This window comes from Nipponia nippon, unplaced genomic scaffold (genome assembly GCF_047370975.1).
Source record: "Nipponia nippon isolate SJK-2023a ecotype South Korea unplaced genomic scaffold, ASM4737097v1 scaffold_1, whole genome shotgun sequence".
NCBI classification, from domain to species: domain Eukaryota; kingdom Metazoa; phylum Chordata; class Aves; order Pelecaniformes; family Threskiornithidae; genus Nipponia; species Nipponia nippon.
In genome coordinates, this window is record NW_028262290.1 from 155,649,051 (window position 1) to 155,669,190 (window position 20,140).

At 37.4% G+C, this 20,140-nt stretch overlaps 1 protein-coding gene across 7 annotated transcripts in view; it reads left to right on the forward strand.

Annotated features, from left to right (window-relative positions):
- The window catches only part of LARP4B (La ribonucleoprotein 4B), a 57,619-nt gene that overhangs the window by 22,529 nt on the left and 14,950 nt on the right, over window positions 1-20,140 (forward strand). The window contains exons 1-10 of one of the 7 annotated variants that reach the window (XM_087729718.1): window positions 6,475-6,587; window positions 6,677-8,290; window positions 10,190-10,337; window positions 10,525-10,686; window positions 12,836-12,917; window positions 13,827-13,963; window positions 14,553-14,656; window positions 16,458-16,568; window positions 17,064-17,117; window positions 17,470-17,679. In XM_087729718.1, coding sequence (XP_087585844.1) covers window positions 6,725-8,290; window positions 10,190-10,337; window positions 10,525-10,686; window positions 12,836-12,917; window positions 13,827-13,963; window positions 14,553-14,656; window positions 16,458-16,568; window positions 17,064-17,117; window positions 17,470-17,679 — 2,574 coding nt within the window. In that variant the 5' untranslated portion in view covers window positions 6,475-6,587; window positions 6,677-6,724. Of the gene's footprint in view, window positions 1-4,651; window positions 8,291-10,189; window positions 10,338-10,524; window positions 10,687-12,835; window positions 12,918-13,826; window positions 13,964-14,552; window positions 14,657-16,457; window positions 16,569-17,063; window positions 17,118-17,469; window positions 17,680-20,140 lie in introns of those variants that run through there. The other 6 variants (XM_087729710.1, XM_087729702.1, XM_087729692.1 and 3 more) reach the window with 6 other exon arrangements.

Below are 20,140 nucleotides of genomic sequence, written 5' to 3' on the forward strand. Positions count from 1 at the left end.
CAGATGCTGCCATGGGCTTCTGTTAATGGGAATTCAGACTGACGTGGTGTTCTGTTTTTTGTCAATGCTTATAGGTATTGTAAATACAAGTTCAATCACATTGTTGGTTCTAAGCATAAGAAAAATAGCTAGCAAGTCAGACAACTTAAGGTGGGACTTAATTGTACTTCCTAAAATATTTTTTGTAGGAGGTAGTGTGGAAGGATGTCTCGGGTTTAGAGCTGCTAGGTTATGTTGTTCAAAAAACCCATTGAAGAATAAGCCTCATAGAATAAAAAGGGACTGAGGAAATGAGATTTACTAGTTTAATATAGGACCCTGTGTAACAGTTTAGTGAAAATTCAGTATAGCATATAATCCTCAGATCATTTGGCACAATACACAGTATTACATACAGTAAGTGCCAATTAAGAATTAAGTAGCAGTTTGTATAACAGGTAGGTGATATTTAATAATTTGAGAGATCATGAATAGTTTTAAACGAGAGATGGGAGGATTAGACCTTAAACTGAACATGTACGGTATCAGCATCATGAAGGATCAATACTGCTCAGTGTTTGCTCTTTCTGTCACATTATTATAGATTTAGACCATAAGAAAAGCGCTGAATAGTTCTGCACCTGTAGATGACTTCTAAGGCTAATGTTTAATTGCTTTAATGTGTGAAATGTGTATTTAAACTCTTAACAGTCCCTTTAACCTTGATATATTGGAGGGAAAGTTAAGCAATCTGTCCAGCTGTTTCCAAAAGCCTGTGGTACTGATGTTGTGATGTCTGTTGTGACGCTGCTCTTCTCTTTGCCCTTAGCTGGCAGTGGGCATGACATCAGGTATGGCCTGGGAGTGCAGGATAATCACGGTTTCTTCAGGCCTAGTTATGATTGCATGACTTCATTATAGAAAAAGGATAAATAAAGTTACGTGTCAGAAGGTTGTAAGGACTGTTTTAACGTGTGCTATTGTAACTTTAAAGCCAGACTGTATTTTAAAACTTAAGTCTATAAGATTATATATGGGATAAACCCTTATTCCTTGACAAGGAATAGGTACATGTAGAAATGAAAGTAGATGGGTAGGTATATTCCTGTTAATAAGCATGTTGACTTTTTGCCTTCTGTGTAGGTGTGTGCAGGACATAAGACTAAAATACTTATTAAAAAAAAATACGTTCAAGTTATGAAAGTGCTTCTTTAGAGCAGTTTTGTTTCATGTAGAGGGAAAACTTAGGCTTTGAGTAGCTGAGAAATATACCAAAGCAAAAGTGTGTGTGTCTGTATATATATATATATAAAGGAAAAAACCAAAATAAACAAAACCTACTGCCCCAGCCAAACTGGGCTCTGAAGTGGCAGAGCACAAATTCTGTTCAAGTGTTTTTCATGTCAGGTGGTGGTGTTTAGCTTAGCCAGAAGGCTTTTAAGACTTATGGAGTCTTTGAAGTTAAACAACCAACCTCAGGTAATGTAGCATAACAGTGTGGCATTTTCTGCTTAAATTCACGTTGCTGTTGGTTTGGGGTTTTTTTGTTTGTTTGTTTAATGGTGATCACACAGTAAACAGTTTTGAGAAATGTGACTTAATCAATGTTCACTATAGGTGCTTAAAAATAGAAATTATCCCTGGAACTCTTAGATAAAACCAAAGGAACAAGTACAAAATGTGCCTTTGCACATAAGGAGAAGGGTTTGGGAAAACTGGAAGTAGTTTCTACTTGCCTGAACTGCTTCACCCTTTTTCTCCCCATTAGTTGATAGCAGAAGTGCTTGTTAAGGCACTGGAAAAGTGGACTTTGCCCTGGTCCGTCTCTCGAAGGCACTTAGTTCCTCTCTAGAAAGCACGTTGTTACTAACAGCTAAATCACAGAGGGGAAAAATCTTGCTATTTGTTTACCTGATGAGGGTGTTTTCTGAGTAGTTGTAAACTTTGCAAGTATTATTATGACTTTATCCTGACATTAAAAACGGTTGAATTGTTTGCTCATGGCATTTCTTCAAAAAAACTATTCTAAGTAACTCCCTCCCCCTTTCCCTGTACTTGGTTCCAGGGAATGCTAAAGAGAGGAGTGACTTGGCATACTTTTAAGTCTGGATCCAAGCATGTTGAATAACTTTGTCCCACGGGAGAGTTAAAAAAAATGCAGCAGATGGCAGCAATGATGCATCAGACTTCCTATCCTTAAGAACAATATATCTGCACGCACTTTGAGGCTTCACATATTGGATGAGCTGGGGGGGGGGGGGGCAGGGTAGTCTTCCTCTTTTCTTACTTTGCAGTTTCAAAGCAGACTTGCTGAGGAGGGGATGTGTTCTCTAGCCAATCCAGCAATCTTTTTTATGGTCAGAGGATTAGCGGTGAATAGGAGGTTTCCCCTGAAAGTTAGCCAATATGCTTCTTTCATGTATACAAATCTGAGTCTGCCTATGGCATTTAAATTTATATGGCATTTAAATATATGGTAACCTGTGTTTAAGAATCTAAAGCACGTTATTTTTTTGTGATTTATTTGTCCTATGAGCAGAACATTTGTCTGGGGAGAAAAAGCTACATTGGCAGCTATATTACAGCTTTGTAGTTTTTTGTGTTACACAGACTATTTATAGAGAGAAGTAGGATAAGAAATGACTGAAAATAAATATTCTAATACCTTGCAAAAGCTTCAGGGAATAGAAGCATTTCATGCTGTGTAAGGAAGAGATTCACCTCTAGTCTGTTTTATGCTGCTAAATGTGAACTCTACTACTATTACAGCAGGAGTGCTTCATAGCGACTGCAGTGCAGACTAAAGTGAAATATTTTAATTTCTAGAGTGCTTCTGCACTTGCTCAGTGCTACCTTGTACTTGCAAGTTAATATCATAAGATTGTGAACAGTTTGGGATAGCAAGAGGCTGTGGGTTTTTTTATATTCTCTTCTACCTGATTTTAATCCAGCCTGGTTCTGCTTACTGTGGTTCAGTGTAGCATCATTTTTTCCTCAGCCTTCAGGTGACAACAGGAAACAAAATAGGCTTGCATCTGTTTTGGTTCATTACTCTAAACAGATGTGAACTTAGTTTACCAACTAGATATGAATGAGTAAAAGAGGAACTGATGCTTAATTTATTTCTATGTTGTTCCTAAGATTTTCTGTAAAGTAAGCGCAGGAGATTCAAAGGAAAAAGTGACTGTGGGCTTCTCTGGTAAAGATGGCTTGGGTTTTTTTTTCCTTGGAATTTTGGAAATGAAGCAGAAATCTTGTGGTGTGGCGGTGACAGCATATAGACAACATAGATAAGACTGAATCGTGTCTTTAGCCTTATGTAGGCTATGAGACTAGCCATGAAAGCAGCTGTAAAATAAGTCTGAATGACAATCATGCCAAAAAAAAAAGTAATGATAGTAGAATATTAGAGCATGGATCCCTGTGTGGTAAGCAGCCTTTACCCTACAAGTATAGTTTACAGTAGAAGTTAAAATAGATCTCTTACTAGTTAGTTGAAAGGCAACTGCTTTATTTAGCCTTAGTACCCTTATACACTGCTATATGAATACAATGAAGTCAAGTCGCCTTAAAACTCTAGCTCAAGTACATTGATTAAACTTGGCATAAGGTGCACAACCAATTGAAAAGTAGCACTCAGTTCAATGTACAGCTGAAAGAACATTTAAAATAGAGTGCACGGGTCTGTCTTCTCTTACTTTCATCTGTGTTTTCAGTATCTTTTAACGGAGCGGTGCCGTAGTGGTACAGTCTGCAAGCTCTCTGAAGGATGGGGTCCAAGTTTGAAATAATAGCGATGGATTTGAGGGGACGTCTGAGTGATACAAGTTTATGTAAAGGTGAAAAAGAACAACTGTTTAGGGCAGAAAAGATAGCCGGGTACTTTATTTTGAAGAAACAGAACTTCAGTAGTAGAAGTCTTCCAATATGTAAATACATGTGTAGAAAGATGTTCTTTCTGTCATAAAGTCAGAAAGAAGTCTGTTTACATACAAAAAAGCAAACCTACGCTGGGGACAGACTTTTGGAAGAAGTAGCATTTAGTGAAACTACAAAACCGGGATGGATTTAAAAGGTAAAAGAATACACACAAATTTTTTGGAGGTTAAGTATAATTAATCCTGCCATAGTACCATGAGATGGCTAGATGATCGTGAGGCCCCTTCCAGTGCTGTAAGTCACTGAGGGATTATGTATTCTTTTTTTTCATGCAGATAACGAATGAAAAAAAAAAAAAACATGCTTGGAACAAAATTAGCTTCTGATAACGTACAATGACTGTTCAATGGAATACATGAGGTCTTATCTATCTTTAGCCTGTTTTTCCTAAAGAAGTAATCTTGGTGTAGGTTCAGCTCTGGGGGAAGGGAGGAGAAGGAGAAATTGGTCCAAAATATATTTGATCTAATAGCCTCCACTAGTTTAATCTCCAAATCAGATTTAAACATGTGAAGCCAGACTGCATTTATCCTTCTATAGAACGCGGGAGTTATATTAAATATGAAGGCAAGCAGGTTTTTGGCACACATGGACATTGTGAAAGATGCCATTTAAATATTTTAATGGTTTGGATGAAGGAAACTCTTCAGGAAATTAAACAATGGAAGTTCATAAGACTTGGTAATACTTGTAAACAGACTGTAATCTCATTAGGAGAATTATTTGGCTTGAATATTACTGTGCATATGATGAAATCCTAAAACATTGCTCAGCAACTGGGATTTGGACTTTGAGTGGCAATGACATATGAACCCCTGCATGGTTTTAAAGTGTGCTATTTTTGGCAGCTGGGTGTTGGCTTGTCTCCCCAGTAGCAGTAGAAAGTTAGTTTAGTGTTAGAAGGTGATTTGCAATGAGAAGACTCCTCTGACACTACTTACTAAACATGGGCTGCTGCTTCAGTAAAGAATTGAGTAACAGCACGAATGAGGAGAAAACCAGCTTGTTACAAAAATCTGTGGAAGAGGAAGCACCAGAGTCAAGGATAAGTAAAACTTTATTTTCAATTTTAGGAACTGTGGAAAGCCAGGATCTGCATACAGTGGGAAGGACAGTTAATGGGGCAGCTGCAATAGTCAGCATTGAACGTGTTCATAGCGATGATTGCACAGCGTCAAATTCTAAATCTGGGTTCTGGGATAGAAAAGCAAAATACCCGTCATACAAAAGCGTGGAGCATACTCCCCGTGAGAGCTCTAGGATAACGTATGACAGACCCTTTAGCTTCTTTAATTCTTTTAGTCACCTCCTGAAGGTCTCTGGTACATACAGAAATCTGCAGAAAAGTGAAGAAAAAGATAGGGTTATTAAAAAAAGAGCACCTAAAAAATCTAGTAGTAATGGTCAGCACATGAACAATACAGAAAATATTAATAGTAATGTTAATAATGAAAATGTAGCTGCAGAAGAGCATTGCTTGTTTGATCGTATTTCTACTTCACATGTACCAGACATCCCAGGCAAAGGCTTACAGGGTGAAATTTCCTTAAATAGAAATTTTCTGGAGGATTATGCAGTTACATGTGACCATTCAAGGCAGAATGGAACAACAGTAAACATTGAAGACGGCAAGAGTGACAGCCTCCAAAAAGTTTCAAGTTCACATAGAGAGATGTTTCCAACATTTTCCTATCTTGATGTAGACAACAGACAAAATACAAAAGATAGGGAGTTTTACAGTATTTGTGTTGTAGATGCTGAAGATCTGAAAGGGGATGAAGAGGTGCCAGCTACTGTGCATGAAGAGACTGCAGCAGACGTAGATAACTCAGCTGTTACTGATGAAGGAATGTGCAGCATGGCACGACCTCTAGACACTGGGGAGGAATTTCCAATGCAGCAATCGGCACAAGTGGAAGCTAAGTTTAATTCACAGAAAGAACTGTTTGAGTATAAAAAAGCAGATATGTCAAACAGGCAGAAAAAGGAAACAAAGGAATATGGTAGCATAGACATCCAGTCATCTTATGATAACTTACTGGCTAACACGTGTCAGGTGCATAGGTTAAATACTGACAATACGGTAACAGATGGCTTAAGAGCAAAAGTGTGCAATGAAGTCATGCCTGAGAATCGAAAAGGGGAGGTATATACCATAGGTAATGCTGACAGTTGGAGTGAATCACTCCATGGAGGTTGTGATTCTGTAAAATTTGCAGATGCTGCTGAAGAGGACCGATACAGCCGTAATTCAGAAAACATGAAACACAATGATTGTGTTTCCAGTGTATTGTTAAACACTGGAGTATGTAATTCAGGAAAAATTGAGGGAAGTCATGGTTCTGAGGTTGTACCGTTTGGTTTAAGTAGGGATCCTTCAAGTGTTGTAAGGGAAATCAATACTGAACAGGGGGCAGAGAACATGAAGAGTAACTTTAAATTATTATTAGAGTTACATGAAATGGACAATGATTCTTTTTTGGTGAGTCAACATGTAGAAAAACTTGCTGAAGAAGGCTACTTCCTAAAGCCAGAAAGTGAAGTAAACTCAAGTGTGGAAAAGAGAACATTTCAAAGAGCGTATGGTGATAGCCAAATGTTTGCACCTGGCTCTAGTGAACATCACAGTGTTTCGGAAGAACTCTTGAAAGACAAAGAGAAATGCACAGGTATGGTTTTGCATAGCTGTGAAGCTTTGAATATGACTGAAATGCATGAAAACTTGGAAGAAAGTTCTGATTTTCAAACTCAAATTAAGGGTTACGCTGAAAACAAGACATCAACTGAAGTTGCAAACCATAGTTGCATGGAGGAAGATGTCTGTGTGAGTATCACTGAGCTAAAAGGCGACATGGTTGAGGAAGGTGGTAGCTTGAGCGGAACTCGATTATGGGTAAGTGATGGCACTTTGACATCTCATGAACTACGTAATGCAAGCGCAGATGAAATGTTCCTAAAGAAAAGCAGCCTAGAATCTCAGATTTCACGGGAGTCACCAGGGAATAAAGGTAAAGTGTGCAAATATTCAAATTCAGATAACAAAAACGGTGTTTCTTCTGTGTCTGTGGAACATGAGGATATGAATAAAATGGACATGAACTGTAGACGAGATGAGCGACAGGTTGTATGTTCCTTCCAGGCAGTGGAAAATCAATGGAATGTGGGGACTGACTCAGCCAAAATACCTGGGGATGTAGCAGAATCTGTAAAACAGGCAAAACTTGAAGTTCACCTAAATGAGACAATTGATAACAAGGCAGAAAATATAAAACAGAATTTGGATGCTAACGCTGTTGATCCTGATAAAAACATCTTAAATTGCAATAAAGGCTTGACTCACGCTCAGAATACTTACTCGAACTCCACTGTACCTGTAGCTTTGGACGATTGTATGTACAAGAGCGTAAAATTGGTAGATGACACTAAAAATCTGGAAGATGCCAGTAATCTCTTACATAAAGGCCATAATTGTTTACCTTCAGCGTGTCAAAATTCATATTCTCATGTGCATGATAAACCAGTGGAAGAGCCTGAGTTATGTCACTGTGCCAGTCCAGAACCAGAGGTCAGGAACACCCAAGTTTCTGTTGGGTCTTTTACTGAAGTAGGATCAGAAACGCATGAAAAAAGTGTGTGTGATGTAAATGAATGTAGTCTTCAGGATGGTGAAGTAAAACAGTGTGTCAGCATCCACTCAAAGGAGGAGAACCTCACTGGTTTTAGTACATCACCTGGGAGTCTAGAAGCTTTCACCATGGGGAATTTAAAGCAGTTAGAAGCCGAAACTACTGAACTGCAAAACACCAGTTACATATTAAATACACAAATGAATGACTTGACCACAAGTTGGGAACAGATGCAGTCAGATCACAAGATTTTCTTAAACAAAGAGCTTGGAGTTTTTGTTGACCCAAAGCAGGTAGACAAATACGCTGCTACTCCTTCCTATGAAATACACAGTGCCCCTCCTGGTGCCGCAGGATTTCAGCGAGGCAGTGAACAGTGTGTATTAGACCTGATGGAAGATGTATCAAGTGACCAAGAGCACTCCTACGAACTGGACAGACAAAATCCCCAAGTTGAAATATGGTCACATTTCATCAGTCTTCAGACTGGCAGTGCTGATTGGACAAATCCGCTATTTTCTGACACTGTTACTGCTGGTAACGGTGAATATCTGATGGGCTTTTTATGGAATAATACAATTTCTAACAATACCGTGAAGAATGACAGACTATGCATAGTTAGTGAAAACCTCCAGAACGAACCTGAAGATTTAACAGGTGCTTCATATGCAGTGGAAAGATACCCGTATCAGCTGCTAGCACCAGAAAATGTTGGTACTTGGGGATGGCAAGATAAAGACGAATTTGTAAGTATTTTGCAGAAGTGATTTGATGTTAAAGCTGAAGCTAGGAATTGAAATAAGCCAAATCAAACTGTGATTTCATTAGATAGTTAAATATATCATGTTATTTAGTCCTGAAGCTGACCACTCTCTTTCTTTTTCAAAACCAAGTGCTATAGAGAATGTACTAGTTCAAAATGTTACTGAATATTGATATGTTTTTTTTTCTTTTGGTTATGTTTGCCTTGTGTGAAAGTTTAAACATTGTGCAAAGTATCTTGATTTCAGATTCTTAATTTTAGATGAACTTGAGATGAACATTTCAGTATGTGGAAGGGAAACTTTCTACAGACTGTCAATAGTGCTCTTTACCTTCATAGAGGAAGAAATGTTTGTGGATTTCCTGAAATCTTAAAGTTCTTGCTTGGTAGCAATTAGGAAACCTTTTGCTTGCTTCTGGAGATGATCTTCTGAAGTGCTGTAGAAAGGAGTGGCTGCAGGAGAAGCGTGGGGGTGAGCTAGACTGGATCTTGGCTAGCTGGGGTAAGAAAGAAACAAAGCCGCCTGCGGCAGCTGCTGCTCCTCTTCCTTCCCGCTGAGCAGAGCCAGCGCGAAGTATTGTTCTCTGCACCGACCGCGTTACAGCAGCTGCTCCGACCTTGCCCAGCAGTTGCAGTGTGGGCAGTGGATTCTACTAGAGGCTTCGTTTGCCATCTCCTGGGGGAACTTTTTGTATTAAAAATGGAAACTAATGGAACTTGCTGTCCTCTTTGAATCTTTACTATTCAAGTAGTTATGTCGACCACTTCCACTTTTTGTAAGTCTTTTCTCTGTCATTCAGTAGATGTGTCTAAGTTGAGATTCCTTAGATCTTTTTACCTTCTGGATGTGTTTTCTGTGCACTCAGACAGTCATTATTGTAGTGCATATGTTTCAGAGTAACTAAAGCTTCACAGGGTTTTGAAGTGCCTGTCTTAAACTCTGTAATGTTCCTAGCATCCTTAAATTCACAAAACAAATTTTAATAAGCTTTTTTAGTATGTGTTATCATGAGCAATACTCTTTCCCAGTATCATCATCATATTAAAACACACCAAAGATATTCTGGGTATGGAATAACTTAATATGTTTTGCTCAAACATTAGCAAAACAAGACAAAACTGTCTCGTGTTACTGTCAAAGAAGTATTGTAGATGTTGGCACTGCAGAGAGCAATCTCTCCAAAGCACAAACATAACCATTTATACAATGGTTATAAATAACCATATATGATCATTAAGTGTATCCATTTCCAATGCAGGTTAAAGGAGATTGGTCTAAGATGATTTAACTAGATCTGGTAATTCATTCTTTTTGTCCTGCCTAGGGGAAAACTACCCTAATTTTTTTGTTAATGCTGTGTTTTTTCTCTTGAAGTAATGACAGTAGTTGCCATGCACAACTCAATGCCTTCAATTTTCCATAATGCTTCCTTAAAACTATTACCTTTTTATATAAGTCCAAAAAAAACCCCCTGTGTTTTTGTATTTTCTCATTTCTTAATGTGATTTCGCAGGAACAGATACAATAACAATATAATCAACATCGAGTTAACACGTATATTAGAGAACTGCCTGAAGTCTAGGGCAAGTACAGGTTGAGTTCGTCTGTCAAAGGCGAAGAATGAAATGTTTGTTGTAGTTTGCTCTGCTTGCCTAGCCTTTTCTGGTGATTCTTAATCAGGGAAATGAATTCTGTGCTGCACAATTCAGTTGTTTTTGTACCTGAAATGATTATGGGATGGCAAGTCAGTTAATATATTCAGATGTGAAAAAAAACTTGACAATACAATCTAGAGTTGTGTATCTGACTCTGTACATATATATACACAGTTATGTGCTGTGCATCCACAAAGTGCATAATCAAAGAAATTTCTTTTTGTAGGAGTCAACCAAGGTTTCTGAGTTAAATCCTAATGCAAAGGTGTGGGGAAATCATATGTTACACTTGGAAGCAAGTGGTGCCGCTGATGGTAGCGTGAGCAAAACGTGGGAAGAAATACCTGACCAACCTCCAGATTCTTGTAAAGAAGGTACGAGTAAGAATTTCTAGCTGTTGCTCAAGCAAAAGGTAAAATTCAGTGCAGAGGTTTCTCAATTTTAATTTTCTGTTAAAAAAATGAATGCAAATTTGTAAGCAACTTTACTTCAGGTTTAGTTTTAACTCTTACTGTGATTAGAAGGAATGCTTTTTGAGTGTGTTTGTCATCTCTGCTGCAGGCCTGGATGCCAATGGTGATGGCGACAAAAAGCATCAGAATGCAGTGCTGACAGAGCTGCAGGAGCCGTCACCAGCTGTTTCGGTGTCAGACCAGACAGATATGAACCCTTTGGCTCTCGATCATTCTGAGTATGAGTCTATGCATGAAACCACCCAGACAGGTAAGAGAAAGCTGATATTTGCTTGGACTTGGTTTAAAAAAATAAAAGATATTTTGAATTGAACAGTGAGCATCCATTAAAACAAAAACAAAACATAAACAAAAAACAAACAGAAAAACCTACACCACTTCAGGCTTAGACATATTTGGAAACCAGTCTCCTGTTTGAGTATAGGCCTTATGAGATACTGCACAGAAGTGATCATAAGTTCTGGATATAACTGAGTATTATTTTCTGAAATGTTTTTCTTAATGCAAATCCCTAGTGTAGATGTTTACATTTAGATATCTACTTGTGTAAGCTGCATATTTGTAGTTGGGTCAGGTACCGAGGTGAAATTCACATACCATTTGTGTCTCAAGTAGTAATGTCGATGTGTTGAAAGATAAGTCTTGTACTTAAAATGCCAAAATAAACAACAATTTAGTCTAACTTCTTTGCATTCTTTTTTAATGAACTCTCGTGATTTTTTTCAGTGCGACTGTTAGTAGCTGTAGTCTATACCAGATGGCGTGTTTTAAGAAACTTCTGTAAACTAGCGTAGAGATTCAGCCATGCTTATATTTCACTGAAAGGGACAGAAGGTCTGCAAGATGCATGTAGGATTACTACTTGAACTGAGATGAGGGATGGGAAAGAGTACGTGCTGGGTGTTTCTTGAGATTCCTGAGAGGTCTGCTCCTTGTTCATTGTGCTTAGCTGATTTTATAACATGTATTTAAAATGACCAGTATAGCATCCATAATAGTTGGAAATCGAGACAACTGAAATCAGACACAGTTGTGGCGTCATCCTTGCTTGTGTCAAAAACTGAAAGTTCTCTTTGACCCTTCTACTTAAGGGGGTAGTATTGGGGAATATTAAATAATAACTAACTGGCAAATAGAAAATGACATTAATGGTGCCTAGCACCCTAGAAGGGAACAGTGTTCCTCAGGTTAGTGTTAGAACATGTCAGCATGTCCTTTACATGCCCAAAATTGTTAACTTTTAACAGGAGTCAAGTAGTGTTGCAAAGCAGCTGAACAGCAGGTCAGATCTATTCCACTTGATGAATAGTAGCATAGGTGGTCCCAACTCTGAAATCTGATTTTTATTTTTTAATTATTATTTTTAAAAAATGCATAAAATTTTGGTCTCTGCTAGGTTTTGGGCAAGGAAGAAAGAGGAGATGGGGAAGGGAAATAGTGGTTAGTACATGATATGTGTATTTCTCAGGTTGGCATTATCTACATCAGAATAGAACACGTGAAGGACAAAACGGTGGGAGGAAATTAGAAGTTGCTTTAGGAAGAAGAAAGGTTAAGGAGAGCTGAAGAAAAGGATGAAAGTTACTGAAGAAGGGAAGGGTATAGAGGGTAATAGCTGGTGTGAAATACTTTTTAAAAAAACTAATTTACATTCATGTAACACATTACTAAATGTTTTGTAAATCTCTAAAAGCCACACTAAACTTGTGATCTTTAAACAGTTCTCCCACTGACACAATTAGTTTACCCTCAACTGACTGTAGTATATTGGGTCTAAACTAAAATGAACATGAAATTAGTGTTTTCCATGTGATAATTTTGGAAATTCCAGGTATAAAAAAAATTCACTACTACTTAACCAAGAGTTTAATTGATCACACATCTGTTGTTAATTGTTTGGATATCTGCTGATATTTCATAACTACATTCTGAAACTCTCTTTTCTGAATTAGTGTGTTGGGAATTTAGAGTGAGGCCAGAAGTACAAAGTGCCTCCATTACATTGCTCGCTTGCTGTATTATTCAGCTGCATTAGTCAGGGTTTAGTCAGCTAGAAATTAGTTCGTTTCCTAAGACGGGAAGACAGATATATGAGCTAAATCAGTTCCATATTTACTTTGAGATGTGTTTGTGGCTGTACTTCTAAAACGGCTTCAAGTTTTTCTGTATTTGGAGAACAGAGGTTAACAAGTGAAGTCAGATAGGATTTTCTTTTTTCTCTTAAATAAAGTGTTCCTGTGCAATTTTGGTGGGTGGTGAACTAAAACACAATGAACACTTATTGAATTGGAAAATTTGTTACTAGCTATACAGTCAGTAATAGATATGATGGCTTGATTAAAATATCTATTGTGTAATACAGCAGAACTAAATTTAAACTTAAGTATTTTAATTATTAGGTGGAAACGAACAGTTGCAGCCAGAAGGTCAGGAAGATTTACGAGAATTACTGAAAAAAACACTGGAATTCTGCTTATCTAGGTATGTATATACCAAAATGTAGCAAAGTGGAGGATAACTAATGAGATCCACTACCTAACTTAGGATGTATGTTAATATATTTCACAGCTGTCACTTAAAACTGAATGGAAGGGATGAGAGTTTAGGGGAAGTAACACACAAATTCCAAAATATCATATTGATGTACTTCTTAAAGCTTACCTGAAACTTCTGGGCCTAAAACATAAACTAGCAAATACATTGTTTTGAAGTGAGAGTAGTTACAAGCAATTACAGATCAGGTGAATTTTTGACTGTTACTGGATTTTTGCAAATTAAAACTGAGTAGCTTAAGCCATTTGGTAAGCTTTGTTTAAGCTAATAATTTTAAAATTTGCGTTGATACAAACTAGGATTTTTGTGTGTGCATCTGTAGATCCCTTTATATTTCAAGTTAAGGATCAATTTAAAAAGAAAAAAAAATAAAGGGCTCTGAATCGTACACGTTCCAGTATAGACTGATGCAAGATCATCAAAGCAGTTTACTTGTACTTAATTATTCTCAGTGCTTGTGTCTAGATAAAAACACCCTAAACACATGTCTTAATAACCTAGAACAATTCCTAATCTGTATGCTCCTGCATAACCAGTTGCAGTCAGTGGTCATTTGAAGTAATAAACTTCTGACAATATTACAAGTTTGTGGGGGTGATGTGCTGCCTGAACAAGAAGATGCCAATACTGTTGCATGAAGGGGGAAAAAAAAAAGACATTTTCGTGTTTTCTAGGAAGTGAAATATAGGAAGTGAATGGAGTGGGGAGTTGGTGAAAATGCCGAAAACAACATTTAGTGTAGGAGTCTGCCTTCTACTACGTGATGAGTTTTTGTCTCAAGTTTATTGGCAAAAGTTACATCCGTGACATATCCCCATTGTTTTTCTCTCCCAACAGAGAAAATCTTGCCAGTGACATGTACCTTATATCACAGATGGACAGTGATCAGTATGTGCCAATAATGACAGTAGCAAACCTTGATCATGTCAAGAAACTCAGTACTGATATGGATTTGATTGTTGAAGTGCTGAGATGTAAGTAAAAACCCCTCAATGCTAGAAAGCATTTTGGTTATTGCCGTAGGACTATTAATCTGGATTTTCAATCTCTCTTCCTTTTTTTTTTTTTAAATGTATTGCAATAAAATGCCTTCCTTTTTCTGTAAAGCAATAAATAGAGCAAGCAGCTTCCAGTTTAGACCATCACAATTGTAAGACTGCACTTTTATCAAAGCCACATCACATTTGAGATATTGAGTAATGATCTGTGTAAATGAGAATAATGTAAGTTTAGATTCTCAGAAGAGGCTACTGGACATTACCACTAAAGTAAGAATCAAAAAAGACCATGACTCAATGTGTGCCTTAGAAGAAAAAGCTAATGAATTGGGATTTTCTAGGCTGGAAGAGTAGGAAGAGTGGCGATTTTAAGGAACATGTCTACTCAGTTTCGTGTGTCTGAAAGTATCCTCAGTCCTATTTGCTAGTTTCTTAATGATCAAAAATATTTTCAACTTGACACAAAAAGCTTTGCCTTGTAAAACTGTGTCCACAGCATCTTTCGGTATGCAAAGCTATTATGATTGCTGACAGCTAAAATAGGTTTTTGTCTTTTCTCTCTTAGCGTTGCCTTTAGTTCAAGTGGATGAGAAGGGAGAAAAAGTTAGGCCAAATCAGAATCGCTGTATTGTGATTTTACGTGAAGTACCTGAATCTACCCCCATTGAAGTAAGTGTTTAATTGTTCAGTAAAGAACGCTTTTCCCTTAGGATTTGGAAGTTAGATTTCTTGCAGATTTGAATAAGCATATCGCATTTCTTACTACATTGTTAGTTAGTTTCTAACAATGTTTTTACACCTTAGTTTATTGCGTGTGTTTGGATAATAAATACATGTGATAGAAGCATGTTGCTCATAGGAAGACTGTGGTAAAACCTGTAGCTCTGCAGAGAGCTGAAAAAACTGACAATACTGTGTTTGGTAGAGATACTGTAATTTTCTTGGTTTCTGGTTTATCCATATGCACTTAGCACTCGGCTCCTTGGATAAATAGCAGGTGAAGATGAGGGAAGGTAAGTCTTAGAATGGAAAATGCCACTGCTGCACCTTGAAGCTTGTTAGGATGAAGTACTTAAAGCTTTGCAAACTTGTGTAATGCTGAGGGTAGAGGTGTCAACAAGTCACTAAGGATCTCTGCTGGCTTGTGGAATGAGTGTGAGAGTGGAGAACTTGATTCTTTGAAAGACATTCAATGCAACTCCAGTGTAGCTGGGACTATGACTAGTGGAAAGACAAGAAAAAAATGTTTGGGCCATAGAGTAAACCATCTTGAAATTTTAAAAAGGAGGAGAAGGCACAGATTCTTGATGATGGGGAGATATTTTAATTTCCCCTCTGTTTAATTTTACAAGGAAGAATAAAGATTCTTAAAGAGTTGCTCTTCTTGATAGTCTTTGTACAAAAATAAAAAGTACTGCAGATTAGAAGTTATAATAAAGAAGTGGCCTTAGTAAACAGGAGCGTGAAACAAAATACTAAAGGGAATTGAAGGGACAAGATAAATATGCTAAACACATAGATTAAAAATGTCAGGTGCTTTTAGCTTTCTAAACGAAACGTAACCTTTTAAAGACTGCCTAGCTTTTAATATTACAGATTTTTTTGCTGTTTTCAGTTTGTCAGGTTGGATATATTAGCACTGGGTGGTCGCTCTTAAACGCTTAACAACAACAAAGTTCTGAGGAGTCTTTATTTTCAAAAGAGGTGGTCCGAAGTGAAGTGTTTTATACATTATGTGTTTAAATTTGCCAGACTGGAAAATCTATACTTAACCTGACAGATTCAATAGGATACACTTTCTGGTGTAGCATGGTCAGGCTTTATTTAAGCAGCAAAGTTCCAAAAGGCCTCCTAAGTTGCATTGCTTTTTGATGCTGCTCACCTCAACTCTGTGATGAAAATAAATAATATGCAATTGGGTTAAAACAAATATCAAGTCCAAGGTGTGTTTTTTTCTGTAGAAACTAGCTGATTGTTTTTAAGGTAAGATAAACCCTGTTTGAAATATATTAATCTGTAGACACTTGAGTTAAAGTGTATCTCCAGGTTTCTGCTGAAAGGGCATTCTATCCCACGCAGTATGCACAGGCTTTGGTGTGGCTCCATGGTTTTGGGGACAGGGGAGAAATAGACATTTTTCTGCACTTGATGCCAAATTTAAGTGTCTTTCTATGGCCTGAATAGCTTATCTGTGCGGATTGAAAGGGAGCAGGCAACTTCTACTTGCAGTATCGCCTTAGGTGGTGCTTGTTTGAATTCCTTTTAGCTAGTGGGGAGACTAGAGAGAGCTAACACTACTGCAGGTGCTCTGAACTTCTCAGTTCTGTTTAGTAAGCCTGAAAGTGCTTTTTATCTTTCTTACCTGGAGTTCCAGAGTTCTGCACTTTAAATTGATGTTTTCTTCTGTCCATCCATTTTTTTTTTTCTCCCACCCTTTTCTCTCCCTTCTTATCAAAACCACTTTCCTTAGGAGGTGGAAGCACTTTTCAAAGGAGATAATTTACCTAAGTTTATCAACTGTGAGTTTGCCTATAATGACAATTGGTTCATCACGTTTGAGTCAGAAGCCGACGCACAGCAGGTAACACTATTTTTTGATGCATTTTAGAATATAACAGTAAACAAGGGTGGGATGAAGGTGGATTGATGGGTTGTAAACTGTATTACAAATGTGTAACAATTTAAAAAGAAAAATACCCAAACCTCTAATGCAGTAATGCTTCCTCTTAGCTAATATCCAGTTATCAGTACTATAAAACTCTTACAGGGTTATGTTTAAACTTTTTCACATATCCTGGCTTCCTGGCCAAAGCTATAATTTTTTGTACTAAGAACACTGATATTTTGGATGACACACTGAAATGCTTCAATCGTAAGAATTAAAATCTTGTTTTAATGCTACTGAAGCATTTCTGCAATGATAACTTAAATCTTGCCGAATGCGCATTACATATGAGGGTTTTCTGTAGTCTAACATTAGCAGACACTTCAAGAATTATTGTTAGGCTTAGCCTGTCAAAACCTAAGTTCTTTTGTTTAAATTATATTTGACAAATTTTGTAATTACTTTTTAAAGGCTTACAGATACCTTAGAGAAGAAGTGAAAACTTTCCAAGGAAAACCAATTAAGGTAAATAGAGCTTTATGGTTTGGGGGGGGCATGTGTGTATATGTTCTGGGTTTTGTGGGGCTCAGTGTTTTCCAATATAAATGTAAGTGGTCCAATCTCAGCAGCCATTTGACCTGGAGATGGGTTTTGAAATGTAGCACATGCCATTTGATTTCTCCTTTTTCCTCTTTCTGGCAGCGATATATCCATCCCAGCATCAGGCCAGCAGGGAAGCATTCAGCTGTTCCTGCCTTCCCTGAAAAAGAAAGCAGTGACTGACAAGTGTCCAGTAAAAGTTTGAGACCTGCTAGTTTGATCCATCCTGATTTAATTTGAAAGGCTGCTGTAATAAATAATCTAATCTCCTTTGCAGGCAAGAATAAAAGCAAAGGCAATAGCTATAAACACATTTTTGCCAAAGAATGGATATAGACCTCTGGATATGAACCTCTACACGCAGCAGCGTTACACAACATCCTTTTACTTACCTCCAGTATACAGTCCCCATCAGCAGTTTCCATTGTACAGCTTAATTGGCCCACAGACCTGGTCAGCCACACACAGCTACCTTGACCCTTCGTTGGTAAGTCTCTTGATTATGAAACAGTTGCATTCTTTTCAAAGTTGGTATTATTTTCTTATGAAGTCTTGAGGTGTAGGAAGCATATGTATCCTGAAGAGGGGAGTTTAAGATACTGATTCTTCTCTAAAAACAGTTCTTCAAAATTTTTCCTATGGTATACATGATTAATTATTTGAAAATTGCATTTAGTCTCAGACTGCGGTGTGATTCTCTTCTTAACCTTTTAGTTTTTGAGGCTGTTCTTTACTAAAGGTTATTAATTAACCATTAACAAAAGAAATCTTTAGTAAAGACTTCTTTTAGTAATGGTTAAAAGCCTTTTTAGAAATTATCTTCAGAATATGTACATGAATACCAGAAAAAGCAATTCTGATATGTACTGAATAAACTTAATGGAATCAGATAAATAAGGATAACTTAGCATCTTGATCTTCCAGCAAGAAAATAAGTTCTAGGTTAACATGCTGAATTGCCCTATTTGGCATGTTCTTAACACAAAATATTTTCTGTGCAAAAGTAACATCTTTTTTGGCAATAAAAAAGGAAAATATTTTTGCTAATAAAAAAAAAATTCACTTTTAGATTGCTTTAAAATTTTTTTAAAGGGTCTGTGGGTAAGCCTTAGAGGTAGGGTGGTAGCAATAAGTCCTTATGTACTCTAATGGGACATGTGCTGCATCCTGCAATGCTGCTTCCATCTGCTCCTCCGTTGTGACAGTCCCATCAGAATTACCTTGGCCCCTTTTAGTCTGCCTTTGTTATCCTACAAAAACGAATGTGAATATAGTTTTCTGTAATGACCGGGAGACTAAGGTTGTCTTATGTGGAACCTTTTTCTCCGCTCTGTAAAAATGCCTCTCTGCTCGCGGCTAAAAGAAACTAGGGTAGCAATACTCAAAATTAGAAGCTTTTAAGAGGTTTTTTGGCAGAGGATTAAAGTGTCCTTGAACAAACTTGAGCGAACTTCCTGTGTACTGAACAGCGAGCTAATTAAAAAGTTGGTGTGCTAAACACTTCACACACAGGGAAGGTAGCCAGAGGCCTTGCAGGGGAAGGCTTTTTAAGGGGGATGAAGAATGCGGAGGAGACAAGGTAGTGTAGTGAACAATGTTATTGCAGGAGAAAGCCACCTTATTAAGCAGCAATGAATGTGATTCTTCCTCTAGATAAACTGACTATTGCCCAGTCTTGCTGTAGGACGGTGAAGTATTTGGATGGCACTGGTGTAGCTGATGTAGATTAATTGGCCACAGGTTCAAGCACAGCATAGTGTGTATCTGCCTTATGTCACCCTGGAACTTTTTGTATTCCAGAAAGCTTACTAGTCCTGGCCTTTGGGGGAAGACATTACACGTTTGCCAGCATTAAAGATCTCATACCTTTCTTAGTAAAAACAGAAAATTAACTGGCAGAGCTTTGCCTCCTGCTGTTTTCCAGGATATTGTGATTAGTTAGCTGCATTTTGTGTACGTTAATGTAATACGATGTTTCTTGAATCTTTTCTAGGAAGAGCTATATTTGAATAGAAATTACTTGTGAGGAGAACAGGGACCATGAGGAACAATGACACAGGAATAATTTTCATGAGACAGGGTTGCATTTTGTACGTTGAGACTTGTGTGCAAGTATAGCAGAAGTTTCTCTCTTCTTCTGCTTCAGCATAAACACTAACAGTGCTTTGTCTCATCTCTAATTTGAGATTAAGTACCCCCAGTACTGTGGGCATACAGTTTTAGTTCTCAAACTAGAATATGGCAATACCTCCTCAAAATTCTAAAACTACCTACTTCTTCATCAAGTACTTAATAGTATTTGAGGAAGGATCTAGTTTGTCCTGCTTGTGGGGGGAAAAAGTGTACTTTTGATGAGCCAGATGACTTCTGTGGAGAAAGCAAATTGATGCTTTTGATATTATTGGAAAATGACATTTTTTTCACTCTAAAAAGATCACCCATCCTTATAAAGAAAGAAGAGGGGGGAATATTTCTAGTGCTTTAAGCAATGAGTTAAACTGGTTTTCCTTTATGTTAAATGTTTTCTCGTTATTCAGGTTCAGTAGTTGCTTACTAGCTTTGATTGAATTTTACAGTGTTCAGGTTGTAACTATTAAAGCAGAAAGCACTTCAAAGCAGTATTTTGATGAAAATTTGTTCCTACAAGAGCTTTATTAAACTCCTAATGGCCTGTTTTTGGAGTCTGAGGTAACATTTGCTGTCATGTGTGCTAGGTTAGGCTAAGAGTAGTTTGGCATGACAGCTTTGGTGTTAAATTTTATTTTTCATTGATTAGTGATTTGCTTTAACTTTTGCAAGAAAGGTTAGATGAGCTTAAAGATAGCTTTATAGGAAACAGTCTTAATCCCAGATGTTTCTCATCATTTAATTAAGTGTAGAATGAGTGCTACCTAGAAGTCATACTGTTCTGCATTTTAATTATTTTGGGGGGAGAAGACAAGCAAGTA